Source organism: Pseudopodoces humilis, chromosome 5 (assembly GCF_049639895.1).
Source record: "Pseudopodoces humilis isolate 2021_Gansu_Grassland_sample_001 chromosome 5, ASM4963989v1, whole genome shotgun sequence".
Classification (NCBI taxonomy): Eukaryota; Metazoa; Chordata; class Aves; order Passeriformes; family Paridae; genus Pseudopodoces; species Pseudopodoces humilis.
The window spans coordinates 66,573,551-66,586,405 of record NC_142204.1 but is presented as its reverse complement, the minus strand read 5'-3'; the positions used below and the strand labels follow the sequence as shown (position 1 = coordinate 66,586,405).

Sequence of the window (12,855 nt, the reverse complement as noted above, 5' to 3'; positions counted from 1 at the left end):
TTACAGTTATTTTTATGACTGTGGTCTCCAAGTTAATTAGCTCAGCAAGAACATTTCAAGTACCATTATGTCAAGAATGAGTGAAAACACTATTCAACAGTTTAATTTCTGGGGGAAAAAAGTAACCCAAAATGTGTTTTGCTCATACACAAAAACTGGCATGTATTACCTCTGAAGCGTAAGAAAATATATTTTACATTTACCAGTATTTCGCAATTTCCAGTATCCACAATCACTTGTGTAAATTAAGGCACCAATCCTGAACCTGTACCAATATGAATAAGTCCTCTAGAAGAACACTATCAAGATACAATTACATGTGTGGATAAATCACTAAGATCAAGGTCAAAACAAAGAAAAAGCCATAAGTGCTATACATGTAGATCAAGTTTATTCAAGATATGAGCAAGCTACAAAAAGTCCTCATCTACAAAGCTTCAGGAAAAAAACAAACCTCAGACTATTGTTTATTAAAAGATTTCTGGAATATTTAATTTCTGGCAAGCACTTACAAGACTGGGATGTGTAGTTTGTAATTAAGACAGTAGGGTGTTTGAATACTAAAGTAAGTTACTACAATTTCACTTACAAGTTTGAATTTTAGAGTTTTTTTCTTTTAGCAACAAAAATGCCAAATTATTTTTTTTTCCTCTGTAAAACCATAATTTCAGAAACTATGAAGTATTCCAAGTGAATCAAAAGATTCACAAATTAGCAAAGGTACTTACTCTGTAGATACATAATAAAAAAGAAAAGTTCTGCTACTGAGGAATCAGCTCTTCTGGCATAGACCGCAGTTTTCTAAGTCTCACTCACAAGCCATTTTTCAATCAACCATGTGATTCAATGAAATCGGTGTGACTGCATAAAGAATCCCATGTACCAGCAAAAATCGTAAAACTGGGCTTTTGTGTTCTTCTTTGTAAATTGATGACTTCTAGAAAAGCATTTTTATGTGTGTCAACAGATATTACAAAACCTGTCTGATGGTTCCCATCACTCACTCAGACATTATACACCATGGAGACAAGGAGTTTAGTCAGCCCTTCACTCCACCCATATTTCAGTTAATTACTCAACACTCCCTTTTCTTACAGAGGTCTTATCCAGCCTCTCCATGAGGGAAGCCTCCATGCTGGATGGGCAAGTCAACTGACGAAATCTCCAACATCTCTATCTCCTCATTAGTATTAACACTAACTTTTAGGTAGCACAGAGTCTGCAGCTTCACATCAGCCTATGACAACTCTACCTACCATGTTCTCATTATCTTGCTGGCTCAACTACTCTTCTGGCTCTGCACTGTTCTGTTTCAGCTCCCAACCTAGGAGAAAACTAGACTCAATAGTTTTCCCCAGTGAACAGATACACAGCTGGTATACACACTGAAAGCTGGTACTTCACAGCCAGAGGAAGGGTGGAGGCCATGACATGCAGTGGCTAGCTCAGCTGAGACTACCACAGAGCTAAAAGAGGTTTGAATGAAAAGCTATTTGGTAACTTTCAGCTACCTTCAAATTTTATGTTTCTTACCCCTAAGATCAGTGAACTGGTAAGCAGAATACGAGTGAAGTAGCATTTGGCACCCCTGAATCACTGCACCGTGAAAACAAACTGTACATGGTTATGGCATATTGACCTGTCCACTCAGCTCTCATTATGGATCTGATCACATTAATTTTCTTTTCAATTTAGCCTTAAAAGGCTACAAGATAAAATCCCATATTACAGGTAAGGATCTGAAAAGTAGAAATTGCATTTCCGAGAAACTTGTGAAAATTTGACTTTGGCCAATATGTCAGGAGAGCAGGAAACAATCCAGGTTTTCCTGAGTGCCCACACAGACTTTACTTTCCTAGACCATTCCCTAACAGGAAGACCACAGAATCATAGAACAGTTTGGTTTTGGAAGGGACCTCCAAAGACCATCTCGTCCAATACCCTGCAACAAGCTGGGCCATCCTCAACTCAGTGCTTGTCACAGGTACACACATATGGGACTGGTCACTGTACCTGCTTGAATCTGCATCAACTTTCGCATGGTCTTGAGCTCTTGAAGAATCGCCTGCAGGGTTGACTGGCAATTACATGTACAGCAGTTTGGTCCAACTGACGAATTCACCATTGGGATTTCTCCTGAAAGAGAGGGGAATGAAATGGGAGAGATGTAACCCACACAAAATCACCCAGACAACAATTAGCAGGTGTTTGAAACTATGATCAATATATCAGATTGTAAAATTAGATCAAAAGCATGAAAGGAAATAATTTTCAACATGATTCCTTTTAAAAGGTAGGGACCACTAGTTTTTATTGAATTACTAATACATGCAATTATATTGAGTCGGGATGCAATGTTACATGGGCTGGAGAAGACTGCTCAGTGTGAATGTAACGCACTCGTCACAGCAGGGCTCTCTATTGTCAGGCTGGTTCAACTTGAATAACAGAAGTACAAAACCTCATTACAAACATACTCATTTTATCACACACACACACACAAAAAAAAGCCTTAAAAGAATAAAGACAGTCTGTGCAATAAAGGTTTTTACTGTACATAAAATGAGGGTCTAGGAATTTTTAAACTACTTGAATGCTACAGGTGATTCTTTACCATGTGAAGAAGAGAGAATGAAAATAAAATACCCTACTTGGAGAAAAAAAAAACAAACCCAAAAAACATGACAGAAAAGAACCACCAGCAACGAAAACTTTCAAATTTGCTCTTCTGTTTGCTAGGGTGGGATTGTTTTCTATGATGTTTTCCATCACTGTGACCTACAAGATGGGCTTTCCAGTTTCCCTTTGAAAATTAATGTATTAGTTCGAGAGATTCCTTTTCTCTAGAATTCTTACTAGATTTTAACTGAACTTACATAGTTCCAGTTCTAGCCCTCAGCAGTGCTTTTATTACTGCTTTACTTTCCAGAAGTTTTGTATTTTTTGTTCTGAATTAGAACAGGCTGTAACAGTTGATGGATTTCAAACTTTGCTGGATAGTTCTATCCTGCATTTAAGCTTAAGACAGCTGTATCCCTAGTTTTAATGCTGCAAATAAAAATTTCAAAATTCAACACAACACCTAACAGTATCTGACTGAAACTGAGGCTAGATGGGATGCACCTCCCTTCCTTTCCAAATATCCTTACAGTCATTTAAATTGATGGCTATTTTACTGCTCAAGACTGCAGGTGGAGAGATGACCATTTTATGAAGATAGGTACAAATACACCTAACAAAATAACCTCACTTGGTGTCACTGTGGACTTCAGCCAGTGTATTTCCCTTTTTCTTCCATAGTCCGACACTTCCCAGGTGCTCTTTAATCATTACGTAGCTAAAGCGAATATAAGCAATTAATTTAATCTCCACTTATAAATCTTCACATTTTTCAATATTACTTCTGCTTTCCTCTGAAGCCAAACCAGATTACTGATACCTTTTTAGGTTTGGGTTCTTTCATCGGAAATACCTGATGTCAGACCCACACAGATCCCCTGACTTTAATCCTTATTTGAAGTAACTGAAAATCTGGCCACCACCAGGCACTTGTTCTCTACCTCCTTCTACACAGTCCTTCAGATCTGAAGCAACATCTATCAGGCTTTAGCAAACTCATGGTCACACTCCAAAGGTGAGCTACTTGTAAAGTTAAACTAATGCATCACTTAAAGACATCTGACATCTTCTGGGTGTCATGCTCCTCTTTTCCTCAGATATTGGGATTCTCCACACTACTGCAATTACAAATTTTGGCATTTTAAAATATCATACATGGATAAAATCTGTTAAAACTGTATTAAGACAAATGGAGTAGTTAAAAAAAATTCTGCAAATCTAGCAAATGCAATAGCACTACTGGCTTCAACTGTTTAAAGTTTCAGATGCAAATAAAATGATTTTTTAGAACTAAAAAGTTATTTGGAAAACAGGCTGAGAATCTCAAGAAGAAACAAAAAGGTTTCTGACTCAGCAGGACTCTGCCTAGTTTGATCTCACCCTTCCTTTGTCAATTCATTGGAAGTTCCTAGGGGCATGGATGGGATTTTACCTTTTCAATGGTCCATAAAGTGTTAAGCCCATTGTTACAAGTACAGAGGAGGAAAAAAAAATGCTATCTTTAGCTTTGCAGCAAATTAATCAGAGTTCCTCAACTTGGCTCCACCAATACCCTTTACCTACCTGTTATTAGTGGACTTTTAAGCAGATTAATTTCAAGACTACTTAAAATTTAATAGCATCAGCATAACTCTGTACCTTTCAGTAAGACAAGCAGGTACCCCAGAAATGGGAGCCCCAGAAATTAAAAGAGTTTTATTAACAGACAAAAATACAAAGCAAGACCATCCTTCCCTCAGTCCTTTCTCAGTTGTTTTAGACTAAAAGATCCTCAGGATAAAGCCTGTCCTTTCTCCTGATCAGAATTCAATATTCTAGTGGGCTTCTGGAAATTATATCTCAAAGATAGTGGGGGGGAAACAGGGTTGTTGGCTTTTGTTTCCTTCTTAAGGAACTGCATGTGAAAACTTAAAAAAATTGTATCAGTAAATACCTGTACATCTTTCCTTTTGCAATATAACATGTTCCTAATGAAAACACACAGGCACACAGGCTCCTGATGGAAAACCAAAGGGTCTATTTTCCCATTGAGGCATACGGGATTTACTTTATAATCCCCATTAGCATTGATAGAAATTACCCATGTAAATCTACCATAGGTACTGGAAATAGGAAAAGAGACCACCAATATTTCAAATCAAAGCAGGGTTCTACTGACTCCTTGCATATTCATGAGGGTTTTTTATTTTCTTTCTATCCTCCCTCCTCTGATCAGTTATTGTGTTGTAAGAAATATCTAGTAGAGCATTCTCAGTCATTGTTCTAAGCACTATCTTTATCATTTTTAGAGGACAAAAGCAACCCTTTTCCACTTGTTATAAATCAATTTTTAATTTTAAAAGGAGATCAGACTTTTTATTTTTATGAAGGAGTCTTTAAAGAGCCATCTCCCTCTCTTTTGGAAGCTAGCCAGCAGGCAAATTTGATACCTGCCTGAGAGAAGGAAATGACATAAGTACAGCAGTTGCTTCCCCCATGCAAGCAGTAAGTAGCCCAGGACAGTGTTTTCTTCCAGCTGGATCTGCTGTAAGGAATTCACTCACCGTAACTAACATTGCTACCAGTTCATACTGGAAAAGTATGCAAGAACTACCAAGTGAAAATTATCTTGATACAACCTAAAAGCAATTCAGCTGCTGCATCACTGCTGGATTTGGTACAGAACACAAGAAATGAAACTCAAGTGTGAGTTTGTTGTCTAATAGGACAGACATGGTGCTCACTGTTTGTAGTCCCAGCTGGCTTCCACTAAAATCAGTAGGTAACAGATGCCTACCTAACATCCTGACTTGTGGAACCACTACCTTAAGTGTGGTTTGGAATAAATCTCTTTGGTTTTCAAGTATGCTCCTACTCTTCCCTCTGTTGCAGCAATGTCTAGGCTTGCCCTGTTCCTCCTTTACTCTATTTTTGTTGATGCCTTAAGTTTTAGCTCATATTTTTCAGATTCTGTACTGCATTAGTATATAACTCTGAACTTCATACAAAGTGTTAGCAAGTTCTCTTCACAGTTTAGACAAAACAATCCTTTTCCAGCCTGAGAACAAAGGTCACAGTTGCAGCTTCAGGCCCCCAAAAAGTATAAACACAAGTGAATTGAGGGGAGTAAAACTATGAGAATGTGACTTCATTATCTGAAGCTGTAATTGGACAATTAACCCCAATATGCAAATGGATCAAACTTTTAAAAGTGTGAAAAACTTGTGACCTGTCATCCATCTTGGGTGTAGCCTTGGCCAGGCTCTTGTACTGCCCAAGCTGTATCCTTTGAAGGCCTTTTTAATAAATACCTACTTTATTTCTCTGTCTAGCCTCTGTTCTAGGTAGCCTCCCCAGGCATCATTGTCAATAGGCTTCTCATTGATGTTTTCTATACCAGCACCTATTAAACATCTATTGCAGCCTTTCCTTGAACCATCTTTACCCAGTAAGTAGATAAGTGCACCAGTGAGATGGACTTGATGTGTCTATTACATCCAACTTTGAGCAATTCAGATGGCCTACAACATATACTTTCATTTTTTATAAAGTATCTATCCACTGCGAACAGGAAGAGTTTCTGGATTCAGATCACCTACTACAGATGCCTGAACATCTCCCCAGTGATAACCTAAGTCTGACAGCCCCAGGTAATAAGGTTATGTCTGTCAGTTTCACTCTTGTAACTTAAACACCATGATAAGTACCTAATAGTATCTCCCTTGAAGTATTGTTCAGTATTTCTACATCCAGCATTTAAGAACTTTGTCCATCCTCTGAATAACATCTAAAATACTGACTTTGATGCTCAACTCCCAGTGCAAGGGATGGGTGTTAAAATGCCCAGAAGAGCTGTGGGCTGAGTAAGGAGCAGTTTCAGGGCTTACTCCCTGCCCAGAGAAGTATCAAAAGCTTTTCTTCCTTCCCTAGAGACCAGGCTTTGGAGTCCAACCAGCAGTCAGGATCATAACACCCTATCAGAGGTAGACACCTCAAACCAAATTGTTATGCAGATCGTCTTTTCAAAGGTGGCCAGAGGAAAGGGCCCACACCCTCCTTTATGTAACCCAAAATATTGCATTCCTTTCAGTAGCAGGACAGCTGCCATGGGAGGTGCCTCCTGGGGTGCTCCCCCAAGGGCTGGGAGCCTGGGCATTCCTCCTGTCCAGTCCAGGAAGTTACTCAACCTGACCCTTCCATGTCCCATAGACCACTCCAAACCTGTACAAGATCATAAGTCAACTGAATCCTTCCTCCATATACAAAAAATCAAAGCTGACATTTTCTTGCATATAGGGCCAAATCCTGTCAACACATTTTAGCTCACATGCTGAATCAGGCCCCTGAGGGGATAGAGGTGCTGCTCCACCTACTTTCGGGATTTGGGAACAAGGCACCTAATCTATGCAGGCTTGGACACTTCTGTGCATGCAGAGAACTGTCCCTGCCAGTGCCCAGGGCCTCTAAGGACAAAGAAGATGTGTAATGAATTTTGGGTCCTTCCATATTTAGAAGATTGTTATGGTGGGGTTTTGACAGCAGAGTTTTTTAATCTGGCATCAAAACTTCCATTCTCTGGGACTTAGTAAGAAAAAGGCATTTTAAAGGCACACTGCCATCTACTTCAGGGCAGAATTCTCTGCCAGTACTGTATTGGCCACACTCTAGCACATGCTGTTCACGGGGAGACTCCATCATCTCTTTTCTACAATAGTCTCACTGGAATAAAAGCCTAAGGCTGCGATGGAATTTTGTATCTGCAGTTCAGTGGCCTTTATAAGGCTGATGCCATCCCCTTATGAAAGGCACAAGAATCCTGCTCCACAAGTGGTGTCACAACAGTGCTACATTACTCAGGGCAAAGAGGAGTGGTAGAGGTTGACATTTAATTAGCCATGAATTTAATAACAATGACAAAAGCTGTTTTAGTAAGTACTGTATAGAAATTAAGCTTGTAAAGGCATTGAGTAATTCAATCCTATCACCAGGAAACCATTGTAAAAGCTAAGGCAGATGGTAGCAGAATGCACAGTGCCCACTTTCACACCTTTTTGAAGTGATAACTATGTGCTCATTTTGTAGACTCTGAACGATAACTGCTTTCAGTGCAGTGGTACAATACATCATCACAACAAAGGTAGATATTTAGTAGAGAACAAGGAGAGGGGGAAAAAAGGCACCATTCTCAGTGTCTAACAGGTCATACCATTGGATGCCACAGTTCGAGCCTGATTTTGGAACGTTTTGGATCGAGTTCCGTATTGCCCTGAAAAATGGCTGGCTTGGGATGATAACTCATTCCATGCACCGCTCTGTGACGGATGAAGGCTCGCCTGGGACTCCGCAGGGGGATTCAGGCGCTGGGCCCAGGCTAAGTCTAAATCTTGGGGCTCTTCCTTCAGTTTTTCTCCTTCTTTGCCAACTCGTTGATAGATTCTTCCAGTGCTGTCATTCAGTAATCTTCTCATCCCTGTAATTTGTTTTTTAATTTCCCGGCTTTCATCTCCTAATGAAAACAGAGCCACAGTTATCACTGTAAATTAGCAAAAACAGTAATGGGTAGCAATTAGTGGTTTTAGATGCCAATAAGGGTTGGAGCACATAAATAAATAAATAACAACAAGAAAGAAAAGGGATGGTTGAGTGGTCGTTGGGATGTACCAGGCTATGCTTTCACACAGCCATGGCTGACAGCTCTTGTGCCTGAAAGACCTGCTGAACTTGGCTTTCTTGATGCTGTTTCTAAGGCTTTGATGAGTAAGATTATTTTTTGCCAGAAGGAAACAATAATAGCTACAGCAGTTTCAAATAAACTGTCCTTCTAAGAGACTGATCTTATTCAGGCATTGATATCAGTGGATATTTTCCCTGAGAAAAGCCCAAAGGATCAGACCCTTTATGTATTAGTTTGCTGTATGCTGAAGGATAGATCTTACAAAAAAAAAAAAAAAAAAAAAAAGCAGAGAAAGCACCACACCACACACATGCAGAACAGCACCGCATCTATTGATTTTAATGAACAGAATCAGTTCCTTATTCCACAGAATTTAGTAATACTGGATTATACAGGAATAAATTAAACAGGAGCTAATATGTGTGTAACTGCAGCTAGCTGAATTGCTGGATGTCTTAAAATGTAGATTTTAAAAAGAAAATGAAAATATATACAAGAAAACTGTCTGTTCCAAATAAATTCAGGGCACTTAAATAATGAAAGTTACATACTTAATACTTCTGGCACCATTTAACTATTAATTTTACATATGAAACTGCTGATTGCACAGTGAATAGATGTGTTTTAGGCAGAGAGTAGCTATTTTGCTCATTAAAGCATACATTACATTTCATGAGTAGTAAGGAAGTATTCATTGCCCTTTCTGAAGAAAGAAGCTTCTGGTTTTCTTACTGGTAATAGAAAAAACAAATATCCTAAGCAAATGTCATAAGTAAGATCTAGAAATGGATGAATCAACCTTCCTTTATAGAATACTTAATACAATAATGCCTGGTATTCTCTACTCAATTTATATTTGTACTTCCCAAAATAAACCCGTTTTTGGCAAAGGAACTGTACAAAGGAAACTTCAGAAAAAAAAAGCTACTCTCCAAAAATCCAAGATGCAAGGTGTGCCGTCTCTGGTTCAACAAGGTACTTGAAAGTGTGTTAAATGCCAGGCATGTGAACAATTTTATCAACTCAATGGCACTATTCAGCTGCCTACCAGACAGCTAAAAGAGCAGCAAACCCCTCCCCAACACAGGCCAAGCTGAACGTGGCTGGGACTGCTGCAAGCCCGGTGTAACCAGGGACACTGAATACCCCAAAGAGGGAGGTTTTGTTTTAGGAGAACAAGCAGAAGGGGAGAGGAGCTGAGCAATGTGCTGCAGCCTCTGCTGGATCCCAGCATCTCTTGCTTGACCTGGCTCACCGGTTCCCTGGGCTGGTGCCAGCTGGCTCCAGCCCACCCCGATCCAGCAAGGAGAGTGGGTGGCTTGCAAGAAAGCTTTGAGTCCAAACTTAGAAAAATATTTGCCAACCCCGTACAGCAACACTCCAGCACCATTTCCACTCCAGCTAAAGTGGCGAGAAAAACCCTCTGCAAGGAAGTTCTGCATTGTATTTATTTATTTTGCTGGTTTGCCTGCAGATATGTGTGTGCGGGTGTGATTTAATTAACAGTAACAGCACCAATTCCTTTAAAATGACACTTTTTGGCCCCAACCCAAACAGGGGTTGATTGTTTGCAGTTCCCAACCTCAAAATGCTGCAGAGTAGCACTGGACTCCAATAACTGATACACTCACACCCATACACTGCACCCTGCCTTTCTCCTGTACATGGCTGTACCTGCCCATATCCCAGCTCCAAATGCTGCCACCACACCACAGCCTGGAGCAACCCCTTCCTGATGTGGCATTTAACATTACCCTGGGAGTTTTAAGGTGGCAATTTGGATTTGTACTCAATGGCAAAATGTATGTGAGTATCAAAACAGCTTCTCACCCACCTCCTCCTCCTCCAGGGTGCAGGGACTCTGCTTTGTGTCTGGTCGGGTGACATGTTGTTAGAAAGATTAAATTTCCGTTACCGAATTACATGAAATATTAATGTTAATTGAGCTTATTCAGCCTTGTTCCTTTATATAGAAGTCTTCCTATACAGTGACTTGAACATACTTAACCCCAGATAGAAAAAATGCTACATTTATGTTACAATAAATCCTGAACTTGCACCCTACCTAAACCTATCTTTTTGCTTTGGTAGATCCTTACTTAAACAGGAAGATTCACCCTTTGTAAAAGTGTTTGTTGAGGTTTCAGTTTTGGGATTTTTCTGTTTGTTTTGTTTTTAAAATATGTCTTCCCTTTTAGAAGAAAGGCTAATAGCCTGTAGGTTCTTAATGCCCTAAACAGTCTTCAGTGCAAGTTTATATCCCTCCTCTCCCAATCATGCCTTTTTCCAGCTTTTAGTTTGTAGCTGACCAGCAACAGCAGCATCCTCCCCACAGGAGTGAAGATGATGTTATACCATCTGAATCTGCAGATGGGTGCAATACCAGTTACAGATTTAATTTCTTGCTCCCTGGTTATCTCATTTGGCTATTAGCTCTAGAGCCCAAAGACAGCATTTTGTTATCAGTTATTCCACTGCTGATAATTTTCACAGATAATAACCATGTAATTTAAAGATGAAAAAAAAGTAGATGGGACACAGAGAAAACACAACAACTCGAATTAGTATGTCCTATGGAAGAGCCAGCCTTCTTTTAAATGCTAAATAGAATAATAAAGCACTGGAAAAAATAGTTTATTACTATTTTAATACTATTCTACTATTACAGAATTCTGTATTATCTATCTGTACAAATCTTTCCAAGATAGATGCTGAGGCCTGAGAAGAGTGGCACATACTACAGCCTCTCTCTGTACACATACCAGGGCTCCTCACCATTTCCAAAGAGATGGGGATGCCTCCAAAGGCTGCCTACAGGATTTGCCATTTGGATAACCCATGTAAGGCCCTGGGTTTTATCTGAAACCATTGAAGTCACTTGCAAAACACTAAAACACTTACAAAATGCTACTCAAAATAGAACCATGGCAAGTTAGAGTCCTGTTTAGGAACTTGTATATAGAGATGTCAAGTGTCATAACAAAAACGTATTAACAATTTTTAATAACTACTGTTGTAGTTGTTTTCACTATGGCCCCTTACAAACAACCTGGGATTCTTCCTACATGACCTGCGTGTAATCTTATAAAACAAAAACAAACCAACCAAATAAACAAACCCGCCACCCCCAAAACCAAAAATAAAAAAAAAAAGCAAAACAAAGCTGTTTAGTAAATTTAATAAATCATAAAAAGTAATTTCCTCAAAATTCATTTCAATCTATTTCCTTACTGAAAGTGTACAGGACATAAAAACTTCCTGCTTTGAAAACTGTGAGAATGTTTAAAATTACAAAGCAACAAATGTAAACCAGAACTGTTCCATGGTACAGTAGCGTCCATGTGCTAAGTGTGAAGCTGCCTGAAGCAACAGGCCTGTAAACAACTCCAGTTAACAATATGTTAATGATAATTCATTTATTACATTCCTCACTCCTATATGCCTATAATGTCCATCTTTTCATTATTATGTTTATTAAACTTAATATATCAAATTGCCTACAAACATGTTGTTATACTTTTCCTGAAGTTTATCAAATATTATTATAGCACTGCAAATAATTATAAAATTATATGCAACCATATTGATATGTTTAAGCATTAATTTTATCACAGTATCAGAGAAATGGTAACCATGTCTGTATTAATGCATGTGCTTTAAAGAGTATAAATGGGTGAACAGAATTAAGGTTGGACAATCATCTGTATTTGATATTTCCTTCCTTCGACTCATAAAACCAAATAACCATCATGTTCTCTTTGTCCAATATTTTGCAATTACTTTATTTCTAACACTTATGTTTCTCATATGTTTTGGGAAATATTCACAAGTTGACTTTTAAAATGCAGTTTTTCTATTAATTACAGTTTATGTTTTTTGGACAGATGAAATGCTTATGGAACTTTCTCCTTTCTTGACCATACAAATAGGGCCTTTTCCTGGATCAGGCTGCTTACTGAAGTCACTTTTATCCCACATTTCCACCTTTGTTTCCAACTAGTCTGAAATTGGTGGAGCTGTTGCGAGGGTAGGAATGGCAACAACAGACAGCCAGACAAGCACATGTGAGCTGACAACAAGAGCCTGGTTTGTATGGAAACAAGGCTTCAGAGGTGAGAAAAAGTGGAAGTTGAAGCATATGGCATGAAAATTCAACAACAAAAAAATAAGTAAGTGCAAAGGGTTATATAATTAAGCATATTAAATTGCAATTTATTAGATGCCACTTGAATGCTGCTCTCTTTGGAAGGGGGCCAGCAAAACTTGCCTGCTGGGTTTGAAGACTGTAAGGACTGACTCAGAGCAGCTCAAGAAAACGGGAAGCATGTGCACACAGGGCACACATCTCCATTGCTCAGCCAGGCTGAACTCACCAAAACACCTTTTGGAATGCTACATGGTGTTCAGGTATCTCCTTCAGAGACAGTTATCCTAGAAGGAAGCTCAGCATCCCTCCTCAGCAATAACTATATCCACATCAAATCAATAATTTTCAAAAAACAAGGTATTTTTTTGTCATCTTGTACTACACGTCCTGAAACAGAAAGTTGTGGAGGTCAGCATAGGGAAAACAGAGGATTCAT

General features: G+C 39.0%; 1 protein-coding gene across 3 annotated transcripts in view; it reads right to left on the bottom strand.

Annotated features, from left to right (window-relative positions):
• Positions 1–12,855, bottom strand: part of BEND7 (BEN domain containing 7) — a 46,521-nt gene that overhangs the window by 25,059 nt on the left and 8,607 nt on the right. For 2 of the 3 annotated variants that reach the window (XM_005526045.3, XM_014255209.2), the window contains exons 3-4: positions 7,805–8,104; positions 2,014–2,136 (exon numbers count right to left, since the gene is read on the bottom strand). In XM_005526045.3, coding sequence (XP_005526102.2) covers positions 2,014–2,136; positions 7,805–8,104 — 423 coding nt within the window. The remainder of the gene's footprint in view (positions 1–2,013; positions 2,137–7,804; positions 8,105–12,855) is intronic. The other variant, XM_014255211.2, reaches the window with a different exon arrangement.